The sequence below is a fragment of the Apostichopus japonicus genome, chromosome 8, assembly GCF_037975245.1.
Source record: "Apostichopus japonicus isolate 1M-3 chromosome 8, ASM3797524v1, whole genome shotgun sequence".
Lineage (NCBI taxonomy): Eukaryota > Metazoa > Echinodermata > Holothuroidea > Aspidochirotida > Stichopodidae > Apostichopus > Apostichopus japonicus.
In genome coordinates this window covers 17,502,114-17,518,877 of record NC_092568.1, presented here as the reverse complement: position 1 = coordinate 17,518,877, position 16,764 = coordinate 17,502,114, and the positions used below count along the sequence as shown (strand labels likewise).

The following is a 16,764-nucleotide window of genomic DNA, read 5'->3' as shown; positions in this document are numbered from 1 at the left end:
TTTTAAAAAAAGATTAATACATTTAATACAGGATTATGAAATAACAGCAACGAGAACATCAGGAGAAATAACACGATTAATTAAAAATATATCGAAGAGAGGAACAACAAATTTTACCTGAAGCTTGAAGGATATCCTACATCTATGAAATTCCAGCCTGATGTTCAAATCTTACAACCAAAATATTGGGTTACTATAACTTTGACCTGACTTGAAGTGTAAAAACAATGAACACTTGTGGGTAACCATGCTACATGGATACTCTCTCTGGCTTATATAGTGTAAGAAAACTTTCTTAAGTTCACTATCACATAGAGCAAAATCCTAAAAATGAATTAAAAAAATTAAAAATAAAATTTACCTTCAAATGAAAGACCTCTCTGATATTTTGTATGACATTGTTACCAATGTAAAGCTCCAGCAGGGACGGTACACCGGCCAGACCAGATAGAGAGGAGAGACGGTTACATTCCAGAGACAAACATTGAAGTTGGGAGAGTTTATCCAGGCCACACCCATCCAGAGAATTGATGTAATTGAAACCAAGATTCAGAGTATGGAGGCGAGAAAGATGAGATAAACCTGCCAAAAGATTGGAAAGAAGAAATGCAACTTAATTGGGAAAATAAGGCCAAACTTAGATGAAAGAAGAAAAGTGGAATATGAACATGTAAACTTTAGCAATGAATGGCGACCGGATGTTTGAATTCATCCTCACATAAGAAAGTTTGATATTAATGTTTATTGTACACGGAATATGGGTTAACTTTGATGCAGTGTGTCACTGGTGTCTGAATAATTCAATACTGCAATATATATGTTACAAAATAACAGTTACCATTCAGTGAGAACTCTTCTGTTACATATGCCTTTCATAACTCAATATAAACTAGTTAATGACTCACCCTCTATCTTGTAGATGCAGTTATCATCCAGTGATAGTTCCTCCAGGTGAACACACTGCCCTAAATCCTTCTATCTAACCTAAATCTCTGTTACATATGCCTTTCATAACTCAATATAAACTGGTTACTGACTCACCCTCTATCTTGTAGATGCAGTTATCATCCAGCGATAGTTCCTCCAGGTGAACACACTGCCCTAAATCCTTCTATCCAACCCAAGTACCTGTTACATATGCCTTTCATAACTCAATATAAACTGGTTACTGACTCACCCTCTATCTTATAGATGCAGTTATCATCTAGTGATAGTTCCTCCAGGTGAACACACTGCCCTAAATCCTTCTCTCTAACCTAAATCTCTCTGTTACATATGCCTTTCATAACTCAATATAAACCGGTTACTGACTCACCCTCTATCTTGTAGATGCAGTTATCATCTAGTGATAGCTCCTCCAGGTGAACACACTGCCCTAAATCCTTCTATCTAACCTAAATCTCTGTTACATATGCCTTTCATAACTCAATATAAACTGGTTACTGACTCACCCTCTATCTTGTAGATGCAGTTATCATCCAGCGATAGTTCCTCCAGGTGAACACACTGCCCTAAATCCTTCTATCTAACCTAAATCTCTGTTACATATGCCTTTCATAACTCAATATAAACTGGTTACTGACTCACCCTCTATCTTGTAGATGCAGTTTTCATCTAGCGATAGTTCCTCCAGGTGAACACACTGTCCTAAATCCTTCTATCTAACCCAAATCTCTCTGTTACATAAGCCGTTCATAACTCAATATAAACTGGTTACTGACTCACCCTCTATCTTGTAGATGCAGTTATCATCCAGCGATAGTTCCTCCAGGTGAACACACTGCCCTAAATCCTTCTATCTAACCCAAATCTCTCTGTTACATATGCCTTCCAAAACTCAATATAATCTGGTTACTGACTCACTCTCTATCTTGTAGATGCAGTTATCATCCAGCGATAGTTCCTCCAGGTGAACACACTGCCCTTAATCCTTCTATCTAATCCAAATCTCTCTGTTACATATGCCTTTCATAACTCAATATAAACTGGTTACTGACTCACCCTCTATCTTGAAGATGCAGTTATCATCCAGCGATAGTTCCTCCAGGTGAACACACTGCCCTAAATCCTTCTATCTAACCTAAATCTCTCTGTTACATATACCTCTCATAACTCAATATAATCTGGTTACTGACTCACCCTCTATCTTGTAGATGCAGTTATCATCCAGCGATAGTTCCTCCAGGTGAACACACTGCCCTAAATCCTTCTATCTAACCTAAATCTCTCTGTTACATATGCCTTCCATAACTCAATATAAACTGGTTACTGACTCACCCTCTACCTTGTAGATGCAGTTATCATCCAGCGATAGTTCCTCCAGGTGAACACACTGCCCTAAATCCTTCTATCTAACCTAAATCTCTCTGTTACATATGCCTTTCATAACTCAATATAAACTAGTTAATGACTCACCCTCTACCTTGTAGATGCAGTTATCATCCAGCGATAGTTCCTCCAGGTGAACACACTGCCCTAAATCCTTCTATCTAACCCAAATCTCTCTGTTACATATGCCTTCCATAACTCAATATAAACTGGTTACTGACTCACCCTCTATCTTGTAGATGCAGTTATCATCCAGCGATAGTTCCTCCAGGTGAACACACTGCCCTAAATCCTTCTATCTAACCCAAATCTCTCTGTTACATATGCCTTCCAAAACTCAATATAATCTGGTTACTGACTCACTCTCTATCTTGTAGATGCAGTTATCATCCAGCGATAGTTCCTCCAGGTGAACACACTGCCCTTAATCCTTCTATCTAACCCAAATCTCTCTGTTACATATGCCTTTCATAACTCAATATAAACTGGTTACTGACTCACCCTCTATCTTGAAGATGCAGTTATCATCCAGCGATAGTTCCTCCAGGTGAACACACTGCCCTAAATCCTTCTATCTAACCTAAATCTCTCTGTTACATATGCCTCTCATAACTCAATATAATCTGGTTACTGACTCACCCTCTATCTTGTAGATGCAGTTATCATCCAGCGATAGTTCCTCCAGGTGAACACACTGCCCTAAATCCTTCTATCTAACCCAAATCTCTCTGTTACATATGCCTTCCATAACTCAATATAAACTGGTTACTGACTCACCCTCTACCTTGTAGATGCAGTTATCATCCAGCGATAGTTCCTCCAGGTGAACACACTGCCCTAAATCCTTCTATCTAACCTAAATCTCTCTGTTACATATGCCTTCCATAACTCAATATAAACTGGTTACTGACTCACCCTCTATCTTGTAGATGCAGTTATCATCCAGCGATAGTTCCTCCAGGTGAACACACTGCCCTAAATCCTTCTATCTAACCTAAATCTCTCTGTTACATATGCCTTCCATAACTCAATATAAACTGGTTACTGACTCACCCTCTATCTTGTAGATGCAGTTATCATCCAGCGATAGTTCCTCCAGGTGAACACACTGCCCTAAATCCTTCTATCTAACCTAAATCTCTCTGTTACATATGCCTTCCATAACTCAATATAAACTGGTTACTGACTCACCCTCTATCTTGTAGATGCAATTATCATCCAGTGATAGTTCCTCCAGGTGAACACACTGCTCCAGTCCTTCAATCTTGGTCAGGTCATTATCACTCAGTGACAGCCATTTAAGGTTGATTAACCTCTCAAGGTTTGAGAGTTTACTGATATGCTGACCATCTAAGTTCAGAGCAGTTACCTTTAAATGAAAGATAAGGTAAAAGTAACCTACATGATAACAGGTGTTATATACATGCCAGCAATCTACATGAATTACCCATGATGCAATTATTAAAGGTAAATGTATCTGCCAGAGTATGGCATAGGTAATACTTGACCCTGATATACAGCCTTTCTTCAAATTATATTTGTTTGGTTCCTAAATATACATATGTCTTCTTTATTCGGAGGTTAAAGTTTTCCTACATTCATATGAAAAACATACATACAAATTTATATCTTACACAAAAATTAAAGATGTCACAGATTCCTTCCTGTAAAGACAGAGACCAGTTCTTAGTAAGATTTATTGCTACCCATTTTACGTCAGAATAGAACATGGCTTGTTTAGGGAGGAGCAAACTTACAATCCGGTATAACACACAAATATTAGTAGTGCAGTACCCCACTGGCAGAGACTTAAACAACGCATATATAATCAGGGATGTGCCCTCGCTGGGCGGCACAGGGCGGCCCCGCCCAGCACTAAAAATTACCGCCCAGCACTGTCTTAAAAATTGTGAATCCCGCACTATTTTCATCTAAAATCCCGACGTTCCTAACAATATATTCAACATAAATTGGGCCTAGCCTATGCCAAAATTATACAGACTAATAATGCATCAGTTACGCATGCGAGAAACATTACTTACGGCTCTCAATCGGTCCCTTGTAAAATCTCTTTGAAAACAAACTAATGACTTTTACCAGGTACGTAATATATTTCACTAAAAAATATTTTAAAAATGTAAATTGTTAACAAACTAGTACTTGTGTATGTGCTTAAAAAGCTACACAAGTGCCAGCATTTGGCATCTGAGCACCTTCAAAAACCGAAAAAATTTCTCAAAGCGGAGGGGGATACTTACACCCCTCCCCGAGGACGGCGATCAGTATACCCTGCACTCATGAAATCCTTGGCACATCCCTGCATAATATTAAACACTGCAGTATTTAGTTATGGTAGTTATTACCCTCTGCACTGTTAACTTACCTTTAAGTACCATTCGCTGTCATTCTCGTTAATTCTGTCCGGTTTGTTACGACTCATCTGTGACAGAAGTTGGGCACAGGTCAGGAGACTCAGACTCCGGGGTCGCACCAGGTCGGTCCTGCTATGGGCTAGCAGAGATACCTGAGAGATCCGGGACCCTGCGGCCATCCTGAGAGCTGCCGTGGACTCGCTCTCGGTCACTGGTTTGTTGTCAAGGAGGGACAAGGACTTCAATCGGCCAATGGTCCTCAATCTCAGGCCCTCGGGCTGAAATATTTAACAGGAAAGATAACCCATGAAATTAAAAGGTAACCAAATCTGATCAGTAGTTAGCAATTCTGAAACATTTCATTGGTGAAATAGAAAAGACCACAAATTACAGTTGTCATAGCAACAGCTGAAATGGCAACAACATGGGAGGGAAAATATAATGCAAGTCCATATATATGTTATTAATAATTGTCTAAAATGTTTGTCATTATTTAAAAGTACTATAAATTGTTTTACCTTCTGCCAGTTGTTGTGTCGTAAGTCAAGGCTCGTTAAGTTAGACATGTGCTTCCTGAGAATGGAGAGGTCGTCTCTTGTATTAGTCAGGTCATTCCAGCTCAGGTCTAAATACTTCAATTTGCTCAGTCCCTGGAAGATCAATAAAAATAATACAACATAATAATAAGTAATATTTATATAGCGCATAATCAGCAAAGCTACTCAAAGCGCTTTACAAATGTAAAACCTGAAAACATATAGTAACAAAAACCAAAATATTTAAATATATAGAACCAATAAGGCAAAAAATGTAAAAGCCAAAAGCAACAATATAAAAACACCCGTACTAAACGATACTGAAAAAAAAACATGCCAATAAAAAGAAAGTAAACAGGAAAGATTTTAAAATTAAACTATATTTATAAAGCAGGGTGTTATGTGTATAATAACAAAAACAGAGCTAATGATTAAAAACAATATAACTTAAATATAATTTAGAACCACTTAATTTTGTATTGTATATATGTATATGTATAAATACCATTAAATATTCATCAGGAATTGAACGACTGAATTCAAGCTCCAAATATGTTATAAAACTGTACTTTATATAGTGTAATGCAAAGTAAAATGTAATTTCATGTTGTGCAGTGTTGTGTTATGAAATATGTCTAATATAGTATAGTGTAACATCTATTAAACAATGTTATGCATTGCATTGATATGTAATGTAGAGCAAAGCAAGAAAAATGCAGTGTTGCTTTACACAAGTCGGGTGATATAATTGTGTACTTTCATGTTGCATAATTTCATGTTAAAGGCTCTGAAAAAGTTAACTTTCTGTTGCTTGCAAGTGAAGTTTTTCTTCTTGTCGCTACAAAATGCAGACAGTAATGAAACGTGATACCTGCTTATCTTTTATCTAGACCTGAGATGTCCATTGCTGCATGTGTGTAAGCTGTGTGTGTATTTTCTGGGATCAATGGTGGTGTCTAACACTTCTGTTACACCTCATTTGAAACTAGGTCTTTGTGCGCGAGTCTTCACACCCTTTAAGTCAATATTTCATGTTGTGTCATTTAATTTGGTATAGGTTTGTGTAATGTTGTGTGCTATAAGCCAGTGTGATGTAAATCTAAAATTGTGGTATAAGATTATTGATGATGTCCTGTGGCAATAAAAGTTGTAAATTTTGCATCTATTAAATGCATGTGACCCTGTGAATCAAACCAGCATTTTCTGTGACCCTAACAACACTACCAAAAAGTAAAGTATAGGTTATTTATTTTCTCTTTGTGTCAGACTAGGTTTAACCTTACTAATGGAGTTACTTTAACCATTTAAATGCACTCCAGGTAAGATATAATATTTTTAAGTTAAAGGGTGTGAAGACTCGCGCACAAAGAAACATCTCATGCCGGTAATCTGACCTAGTTTCGAATGAGGTGTAACAGAAGTGTTAGACACCACCATCGATCACAGAAAATACACACAGCTTGCTACCGTCGGTAATTAGACACTAGTGTACAGTCACTACATGCAGCTATGGCCAGTACCCATAACACAGTGTACATAGCAGCGATGGACATCTCAGGTCCAGAAAAAAGATAACAAGGTATCACGTTTCATTACTGTCTGCATTTTGAAACAATAAGAAAAAACTTCACTTGCAAGCAACGGAAAGTTAACTTTTTCACAGGGGGGCACGCGGTTTGGGGCGAGTCTTCAATGCCTTTAAGATCGATATTAATGACTTTGAAGTAAGAAGTTCACATTGTTCACAATAAGAGCAGTTTGAGGGATGAATACAGCAGGATATTAAATGATAATATTATGCAACATTTTAACTATTAAAATATTTCTTCAGATGACACATAGATGTACAGAGATGGGAAAAAAAGAGCAAATTGAAATCACATTTTAAATCACAGTTTGAACTGAATTCGTAAGAACCTTATCACCATCAAGAACTATACAAGACATTTTTTATCATATCATCACTGAAGTAACATGTCTAAAATAATCCAAATATTACCTTCATGCCTTCCAAAGTACAAAGTTTGTTAAAGCTGGCATCAATATAGTCTAAGGACTGCTGCAAATAAAGAAAAAAATCAATAAGTATTCAATCAATCAATTTTTTCTTTTAAGGAGAAAGTGCTGACTATAACAGGAAACATTATAAACCTAACATATACACATGACCAAGAGGCATTCAGTTTATAAAGATGTATTCATCACATACATTAAATAAAGATCAACCAATAAATCCATCAATAAATCAGTCAATAAAATCAATCAAATTTTGCTTCAAAGAAAGTGTTGATTGAAACAGGAACATTTTAACCCTAAACTATATAACAGACTTTATTTCGGCAAAAAACTCAAATTTCTCAATCCCACAGCTGCAGAAAAACCACACAATGCTAAAGTTGCTTACTAATAGCTTCTTCAGACTTTTAATGGTGTGTTTTGGTTTAAGATCAGCACCTCCGTCATTGGTGAGATAGAAAGTTGGGATCTGCTTGGCTGCTATTGAGCAAACTGCCAAAGGATTTAAAAATTGAAAAATGAAATTTCAATTGACTCTAAGTAATCTATGATCTAGCATTCTACGTATAGACTGACTCTTCAAAGAAGTAGCTGTTTGTCACTTAAAAGAAAAGATTTCTTTAGCTTTTCAGATCAGCAAGTTTGGTCATCCACCCAGATTACCGTCTAATGGAAGGCATAAATCATACTCACCATGTGAGCAATATCATCTAGTTTGGTTAGTTCGTTGAAGCTCACATCCAGCCTCTGCAAGCCTGTGAGGGATGACAAATGCTGCAGTCGGCTAAGCCCGTTGCCATGGAGATTGAGGGTAGTAATCGCGGCTAAATTAGGTGCTTTAGTAGTCTTTAAGATCAGTTCTTGAGTCAAGGTTATATACCTGATGATGAGGGTAAACAGTAAAATAAATGTGAGAGTACTTGCATTGAAAAAAACTTCATGAATGGTAACCGCATGTACATTAATGACTCTTTATTTTTCATTTAATATCAGCAAAGGGCTGATAAAGCATTAAAGTACATTTACCTTTGGCCACTAGAAGGATAGAATAGAAATGAAAGAAGGGAGGGACTTTGAGCATTAAATGTGCATTTTCAGAATTGGGAGGGTTTTTATAGTCACTCTTAGGACTTAATTAGATATTGTTATTTTCTTACTTATCCATCTTATCTGCGGAGTGAGAGGGGGTAAGGGACAAAAGGTTGGACTCCTGCCTCTTTTACCCTTCTCTGACATGAATATACCACTGCTTTTAATTTTTCTCATAATCTAGGGACCTTCACTGGCCATTGTCATTGTCATAATCAAAATCTTGATACCATGTTGATTGCTGTTGTTCCTTCCTTTGTCCAATCCTGCTGACAGACTTGCCTTGATTTGGTTTCAACGTTCACTTTGACTTTGACTCTTTGACTTTGCTTTGAATTTATGCATCAGTTTATACTTCACATCCTAGTCGAAGGGTTTAGTCCCCAGAAAATTTGGAAAATATCTATTTTTTTCCCACAACATTGCAGAGTTATTATAACATTTTCTACTGCTTTCTATATTATTATTAATTATGTTTTAATACTTAAATAAAATACAATACAGTTGCAACTATAGTAAATTTTTCCACCTCCAAAATAAATTGCAGACAACTGTATAAACCTTTTTCTGGAAGTAAGTTGGTGTGCATGGGGGGGGAGGTTAAACTTATTCTTCTTAAAAGAAGCATTTTACCTGACTCTGGGTTTCTGTGCAGGATCCATGTATAATACATCATCATCAATAGTAGGGTCAGGCTGAGGTAGTGGCTTCTTTTCTCCAGGTTTAATTTCCTCCATCATCACGAAAGGAGATGGAGGCTTCTCCTGTCATATAGAACAAAGACACATTAATTGGAACACTGAAAAATTAGCGTGTCTGTCATTTATTTTGTCTATTTACCCTACACTTCTTTTTGTGTAAAAGTAAGAGGGCCTGACATTTCGATCCTAGCAGGATCTTCTTCAGAGGCTGAATGATCTGATCTGATCTGATCTGATCTGATCTGATCTGATCTGATCTTCTATGTCTTCTTTCTTTTGTACATCTTAGTTAAGTGTCTGAGGAAGATACTGCTTGCATCAAAACAACATGCCCTCCAAATTTGATATATTGACCAAAACAGGATTTATTTGAATTAGCTAAGCAATTTGGTAAAAGTTTCTTCTCCCTTTCAAATATGTCCAATTAGAAGCATGAACAAGGCAAACCCTGTCACAATATTGATAGGTAAGACCTCAATCACAATTTCACAATACTGTACAGTCCAAAAAAATGTTTTCCAGAGTTCTATTTACACACCTGAGAGTCATCGCTTTTGTGAATATTCTATTTCTGCACCGCAACAAACTTAAAAATGATGGCCCCCACACTACAAGCGGGAACACAGTGTGGCTATGGACACTATAAGTAAAAGTCGAAGGTAGGGCTATCTATTTCTATTCAAAATGGAATTTTAAATGATTTGATTTAATGTATCTTTTTTGATATTTCCTTATCATTCCCAGTTTAACTTAAATTTTCAAAACTGTTGATTGTGTTACTTACCTTTTAAATGTCTTTAATTGCTTTCCTTTTTATTGTAATTTTTTGTATCATAACTTTTTATACTCTCCTATTTATAAATTGTATTTTATGCTATTTTATGCTATTTATACTGGAAAAAAGGAAACTTGCCTTAGTTATGTACTCCAAGTCGATGACGTACTCCGGTAAGACGAGCTCATGATCAAAGAGATACCATTGACACTGTCTGGAAGCACACTCACACAGAGCCTCAGAGGGCAGCAGACTGGAAGACTTGGGACGAAAGACGGAATCGGCCTGAGGGTAGTACTGTTTCTGTATCCTATCGATAAACACAAGAAAATAGAGAGCGCCGGTTAAACTCTTTTCATGTTACGGGAAATGTAGAGAACGAAAGATTGCACAGAAGAGATAAGTTAAGAGATACCTGATTTTTCTTTTAACTTTTCAGAAATTCTTAATAGATGATCAAAATATCTGGCAAGAAGTTGATTTAAAATAATGACTGAAAAATATAAAGTCTTTTGAGCTATACCCAGCCTTGAATTAATGGAGTCAAATCCATCTTGACAACTTCTTTGGATTAGGGTAATATTAATGAGACATAGGACCATGCATATAAAAATTACACAGTTTATATTGTCACATCCAGGAAGGTAGCAGAAATGAGATTTTTGAGAAAAAGTGTTTTAACTCTTTAAATATACATACGAGACAGAATACAAATAAAACTGACAGAAAAATTGTACCAGAGTACAAAATATAGCCAAATATTCCAATCAGTACTTTAAATATGAATTTTCAGATTGTTTTTCTTTCTCATGCTTACAATATACAACATGAAAAGAGAAAATGAATAACTATAACTTCAGCAGATGAGGAAGAAGGGCATTCCTCATTGATTTATGATCGATGTCATATCTTTGGAAATTTGTACAAAAGACATTGATTTGCTACTCAAAACCAAGAAATAAACTACATAGCTTTGGGAGGAAATAATTTGAAATAGTTTAAGAATGCAAAGCTTTTTCCAAATCTTTTTTTTTCTTCAAACATCTATATCCTGTAAAACGCAACCCTACCTGTGTTTGGTATCCAAGACCGGAAGGCTTTTTCCGAGGTAGACCTTACATACCACGATATGGCCTTGTCTAAAAGGACAAGGATCGCTCCAGGATTCCTTCTTGGCTCTGTTGATTAGGTGGGTTATCCGTGGTTTCTCGCAAAGACTCAGGCTATTGGACAATGGTATGGCAGAATCACAGCCAAGTTGCTGGCAACAAAAAAAGAAAAAAAAGAAAGAAATGTGTAACAGTTTAAATTTAACATCTTCATCGATAGAAATGAACAAATTACTCCTGGGTGCCGACAGAAGGGAAGTACCCTCTCTCCACCTACAAAATAAGTATCTCTATCATCTGACATAAAATCTGACATAAAAGCCATCATACAAAGAATCTGTGATCTTATCGTGCCTACTTACGATCCTAAAGAAGGGGACTTTCTTCTCGTATACACCTCCTCCAAGACATCTTGCAGCACATGTTACATAACTTGCCATTTGACCACCCCTCTCAGTCCCCTCTCTCCTCTCCCCCATCCACTGATCCCCTCCACCTTCCCTTCCCCCACCCTGGTCACAAAACTGACCATCCTAAGATTTTTCCTTCTCTAACTACTAACAGAAACTACTACTAACTAGGAACATGATCCTCCGGGAAAAGTACAGAGGATATTTTTTCTGTTTGTGTTCTCGACATTATTTGTCTCATACCGTTACTAATGATCTCTTGCAAGCTCACCTGATATGTTTCTGGGTCCATAGGTCCTTCCTCCAATAGGGACATCAGCTGGTTGTCACCTCCTGGTAGAGCTGGGTCCACCACAAAGAAGAGGTACTCCTGTAGCTTCTTAACTGTAGGACTCCTAAATATCAAGACAGAAACACTTAAGCATGCAGCCCAAAAAACAAACCTGCAAAGCCTAATTCATAATGGGGATACCTTCCCTGCACTCTGGTACTAATCTCATCTTATCAGAAACAATTCTTGACAAGTTAGTATGAAGTCCATTTAAATAAAAAAAATTGACTCACAAACAACAAGGTTGCTATTAAACATATAATAAACCAGAGTATACAAACCTACTCCAATATGTAATTACTAACCCAAGGATTTAGTTACATCATTAATTTAATTGCAATTAAAAAGCCGCACCATCATATATCCAGATGTATGTACATATATATAATAGTGTTTTATTGTAATTTGAAAAATCGCCTTCCTCGTCGATAAAGGTCCCATATTTTACAGTAGTAGTGGATCTTACTTATTCATAACAGGCGAATCCTCATCTTCTGTGACTTTGGTCAGTTTAGATTCGAATCTGAATCTCAGCATCCGATTATGAACTCTCGTGATGCGATGAATCTTGATACCCAGGATGCCGTGGACTCGATAATCGGCGACGCAGAACCGAGACAAGATCAGGTCATGGCAAGAAGTAAACCTAACAACAACAAGAATGAAAACAATACAAAGATTATGAGGAATTTACAAAAGGAGACAAAAGAAAAACTTTCTCCCATTCTCTTTGTAGAGGAATTTCTCACCAGTTACCGATGGAGTAAAGAATTATTGAAAGGCTTGTTAAAGTGAGGATTTGTATTTCATCGTAAAACTAATGCAATTTTAACCTTGTCCTTCATTTTATGTCTTACAATAGTGATAGGTAGCTTAATACCACCAAAGTGAGTTCCTCTGTTGTTGATCACCCATAAAGAATGAAAAAATTCACGATAAGAACTAGGTCAAACATCTATTACCCTTTTGTTACATACATCACATTTTCTATTATGAAGATTTTCTGGTCAAATGTTGTTTTACCAAAAGGGAAATTTTCTTGTGTTAATTTGCCATGCTAGATTTAACTTGAAATATTGAAATTGACAAATTTAGCCTGTTTCAAATCATCATTTGTGAGACTAACAGGAGAGCACCTTATGATACATTTGTTGTACACACCTACAATACTTTAAAACATCTTACACACTAAATCACTGGCACTACTGTAGGTTGACCATAAAGGTACTTGCAGCAAAGTAATTTCTCCATAATTTCTGAAATTCAATTTTTGTTTACTTCCTTGACATTTCATGTGCATGTTCTTTTCACATTGCCAAGTATGAAACTGAGCAAAGTTATTTCTCTATAATTTCTGAAATTCAATTTTTGTTTACTTCCTTGACATCTCATGAGGATTTTCCTTTCACATTGTTTTGCTCAAAGTGTTTGACAAGAGCAGTATCCATAAGACTTCAAGACATTAAGTAAACAAGAAGATTATCTCTTTGACTGTTGTCAGAGTAGTTTTATAGTGGAACAGATAATAATACTGAAGATTTAATATCCCAGGTCGTTTTTAAGAAAGTTTACCGCAAACTTGTGAATTTACAAGTACAACATTATTACTACATATCAAAATATATATTCTGTAAAGGCAGATGTACCCAAGTTACAAAACAAGTCACACCACTTAAAGTATTCAAGTCATCACCAGTGATTTTTCTTTCTGGAGTCAAGTCATTGACTCCTCAAATCACTGTTTTATCTTTGGGGAAGACAAATTTGTCGGAGTCACTTATCACTTAGTGATTTGAATTCATGACTTGTGACAACAATGGTAGATACTGTACTCATTCATTTACGTGCTACTTTTTGTCGTAATTCAAAGAGCATGCAAAGCCTCCGATATCGTTCTATTTCTTTGTGGAACAATCTTCCGATCAACTTGAAATCTTATACTTTCGTGGCTTCGTTCAGGCGACATCTGAAAAATTACTATGAAAGCCTTTATTGATTGTATCCGTTGTAAGGGGTGGGAGTCGGTGGTGGTAGTGGGGGGGGGAGTGTTATAGGTCTTATATGTTAAGGTAATCTATTTTTGGGGGGGTAGTTCTTTTATAGGTGTTAAGGTTATCTATTTTCTTTGATGGGAGTACTCTATTCGATTAAGCCCAAAAGGGTTTCTTAGTTTACTTCCTTTCACATTTTTTACTTATTTGCAGTTATATTGTCTTGTTCACCTTGTTATACTATGTGATGAAACAAATAATAATAATAATACTCTCACTATCATACAAAGCAAAGCCCAAGGTACAGTAGCCTTCTGTATTTTTTGCATTAAATGTCAATGGTGAAACTAGAACCATTTTTTAGTCATTGTCCAAAATAGTTCTGCTACCAAATTTTTTATGAAAGACAGATGGTCCTTACCATACGTCAGCGGAATTGCCGTCCTCGAATCGTACATTTCCTCCCGTTTCTAATTCTGTCATCAGCCTCTTATTGACCAGCTCCGTGGACTGTTCCACTCTCTGCGTTGCCTCCCGGTGATACTGATCCATTCTAAACACAAATGGATAGAAATACAAACCAGTTTGTAAGTGAGAGAAGACATAAGAAACGATGGAAAGGGACAGGAATGTACTTCTCCAGTCTACACACAAATGGATAGAAATACAAACTAGTTTGTAAGTGAGAGCAACCAGACAAATATATTGAAAGCACAGGAATGTAATGATCCAGTCTACACACAAATGGATAGAAATACAAACCAGTTAGTAAGAGAAGACATAAGAAACGATGGAAAGGGACAGGAATGTACTTCTCCAGTCTACACACAAATGGATAGAAATACAAACTAGTTTGTAAGTGAGAGCAACCAGACAAATATATTGAAAGCACAGGAATGTAATGATCCAGTCTACACACAAATGGATAGAAATACAAACCAGTTAGTAAGTAAGAGAAGACATAAGAAACGATGGAAAGGGACAGGAATGTACTTCTCCAGTCTACACACAAATGGATAGAAATACAAACTAGTTTGTAAGTGAGAGCAACCAGACAAATATATTGAAAGCACAGGAATGTAATGATCCAGTCTACACACAAATGGATAGAAATACAAACCAGTTAGTAAGAGAAGACATAAGAAACGATGGAAAGGGACAGGAATGTACTTCTCCAGTCTACACACAAATGGATAGAAATACAAACTAGTTTGTAAGTGAGAGCAACCAGACAAATATATTGAAAGCACAGGAATGTAATGATCCAGTCTACACACAAATGGATAGAAATACAAACCAGTTAGTAAGTAAGAGAAGACATAAGAAACGATGGAAAGGGACAGGAATGTACTTCTCCAGTCTACACACAAATGGATAGAAATACAAACTAGTTTGTAAGTGAGAGCAACCAGACAAATATATTGAAAGCACAGGAATGTAATGATCCAGTCTACACACAAATGGATAGAAATACAAACCAGTTAGTAAGTAAGAGAAGACATAAGAAACGATGGAAAGGCACAGGAATGTACTTCTCCAGTCTACACACAAATGGATAGAAATACAAACTAGTTTGTAAGTGAGAGCAACCAGACAAATATATTGAAAGCACAGGAATGTAATGATCCAGTCTACACACAAATGGATAGAAATACAAACCAGTTAGTAAGTAAGAGAAGACATAAGAAACGATGGAAAGGCACAGGAATGTACTTCTCCAGTCTACACACAAATGGATAGAAATACAAACTAGTTTGTAAGTGAGAGCAACCAGACAAATATATTGAAAGCACAGGAATGTAATGATCCAGTCTACACACAAATGGATAGAAATACAAACCAGTTAGTAAGTAAGAGAAGACATAAGAAACGATGGAAAGGGACAGGAATGTACTTCTCCAGTCTACACACAAATGGATAGAAATACAAACCAGTTTGTAAGTAAGAGAAGACATAAGAAACGATGGAAAGGGACAGGAATGTACTTCTCCAGTCTACACACAAATGGATAGAAATACAAACCAGTTTGTAAGTGAGAGAAAACAGACAAATTGATTCAAAGCACTGGAATGTACTTTTCCAGTCTACACACAAATGAATAGAAATAAAAAAACAAATTTGTAAGAGAAAACAGAAGATTGAATGACTGGTGAATAATGTCATAAAGGCAAAAGAATTTCTTAAGAAGAAACAGACTATATTGCTTGGAAGAAATATTGTAAAAATCTAATGAGTCAAACTTAGATTCCTGCTTTCAGTGTAACTTGTTTCATTTGTAGGTTATCATAAGATACAGAGGCCCCTCTACTCTAAATACTAAAGAATACTGAAACAACAAAAAGATGCATGCCTAAGTTACAAAGAAGCCCATGACAAACAAACTATGATATCATTCTATTTTCATCTACTAGTAACGTTATGATCCAAAAATTGCTTATCACCAATCACTTACTGTCTGAGCTTGTCATAGCAGAGACTGAGTCGTGCCTTCAGTCTAGCTAACTTTGCTTTCAGATTCAGAGGTAGTTCCTGATCGTTGCTGTTTTGAGTGTCGCTTTCGGTGCCACTACCGGGTCCCTCATCGTTCCTGGGTAAGGTCGGAAGATCGGCTGCTTCTTCGAAAAATGCCACGTTATAAATCTGGCACAACTCCCGCTCGACCTGGGAGAAAATAACCCGGGAAAAATTGTCTTAAACAGTTACTATGACATTATAATGATATGTGCTTGATCTTTACAGTAATATTCCTCACATCAAATATTTTCATAAGTAGTGCAGTGTATTAAAATGAATCAGCTCCAAATTTTGTGGGGATTAGTGTTTTGGTTGCTGAGGGTGGGGGGTGAGGTTTGGGATTCCTCAAACATCGTGGCAGTTTTACACAAATTGCTGATCTAACCGGTTTGCTGACCATTCTGCCCTGCCCCCCTCCCCTCCCCCTTCTCTTCTTCCTTTCCTTCTCCCTGTGTGAAAACTTTTTTTGATGGCTCCTTATTTTGATCTGAGGCATTAACATTATCTCTGCAACCATGTCCCAAAGCACCTTTTTAAAAGTTGCAAATGTGAGTTTATTTGTTCACAATCTGATGGTGCTATAGCCAAACAT

The 16,764-nt window shown here is 36.6% G+C and overlaps 1 protein-coding gene across 2 annotated transcripts in view; it reads right to left on the bottom strand.

Annotated features, from left to right (window-relative positions):
• Positions 1 to 16,764, bottom strand: part of LOC139970803 (leucine-rich repeat-containing protein 9-like) — a 33,378-nt gene that overhangs the window by 6,879 nt on the left and 9,735 nt on the right. The window contains exons 9-21 of one of the 2 annotated variants that reach the window (XM_071976812.1): positions 16,111 to 16,319; positions 14,080 to 14,211; positions 12,134 to 12,313; positions 11,608 to 11,731; positions 10,888 to 11,078; positions 9,956 to 10,127; positions 8,975 to 9,105; positions 7,946 to 8,132; positions 7,236 to 7,295; positions 5,219 to 5,350; positions 4,712 to 4,978; positions 3,520 to 3,697; positions 362 to 582 (exon numbers count right to left, since the gene is read on the bottom strand). In XM_071976812.1, coding sequence (XP_071832913.1) covers positions 362 to 582; positions 3,520 to 3,697; positions 4,712 to 4,978; positions 5,219 to 5,350; positions 7,236 to 7,295; positions 7,946 to 8,132; positions 8,975 to 9,105; positions 9,956 to 10,127; positions 10,888 to 11,078; positions 11,608 to 11,731; positions 12,134 to 12,313; positions 14,080 to 14,211; positions 16,111 to 16,319 — 2,184 coding nt within the window. The remainder of the gene's footprint in view (positions 1 to 361; positions 583 to 3,519; positions 3,698 to 4,711; positions 4,979 to 5,218; positions 5,351 to 7,235; positions 7,296 to 7,945; positions 8,133 to 8,974; positions 9,106 to 9,955; positions 10,128 to 10,887; positions 11,079 to 11,607; positions 11,732 to 12,133; positions 12,314 to 14,079; positions 14,212 to 16,110; positions 16,320 to 16,764) is intronic. The other variant, XM_071976813.1, reaches the window with a different exon arrangement.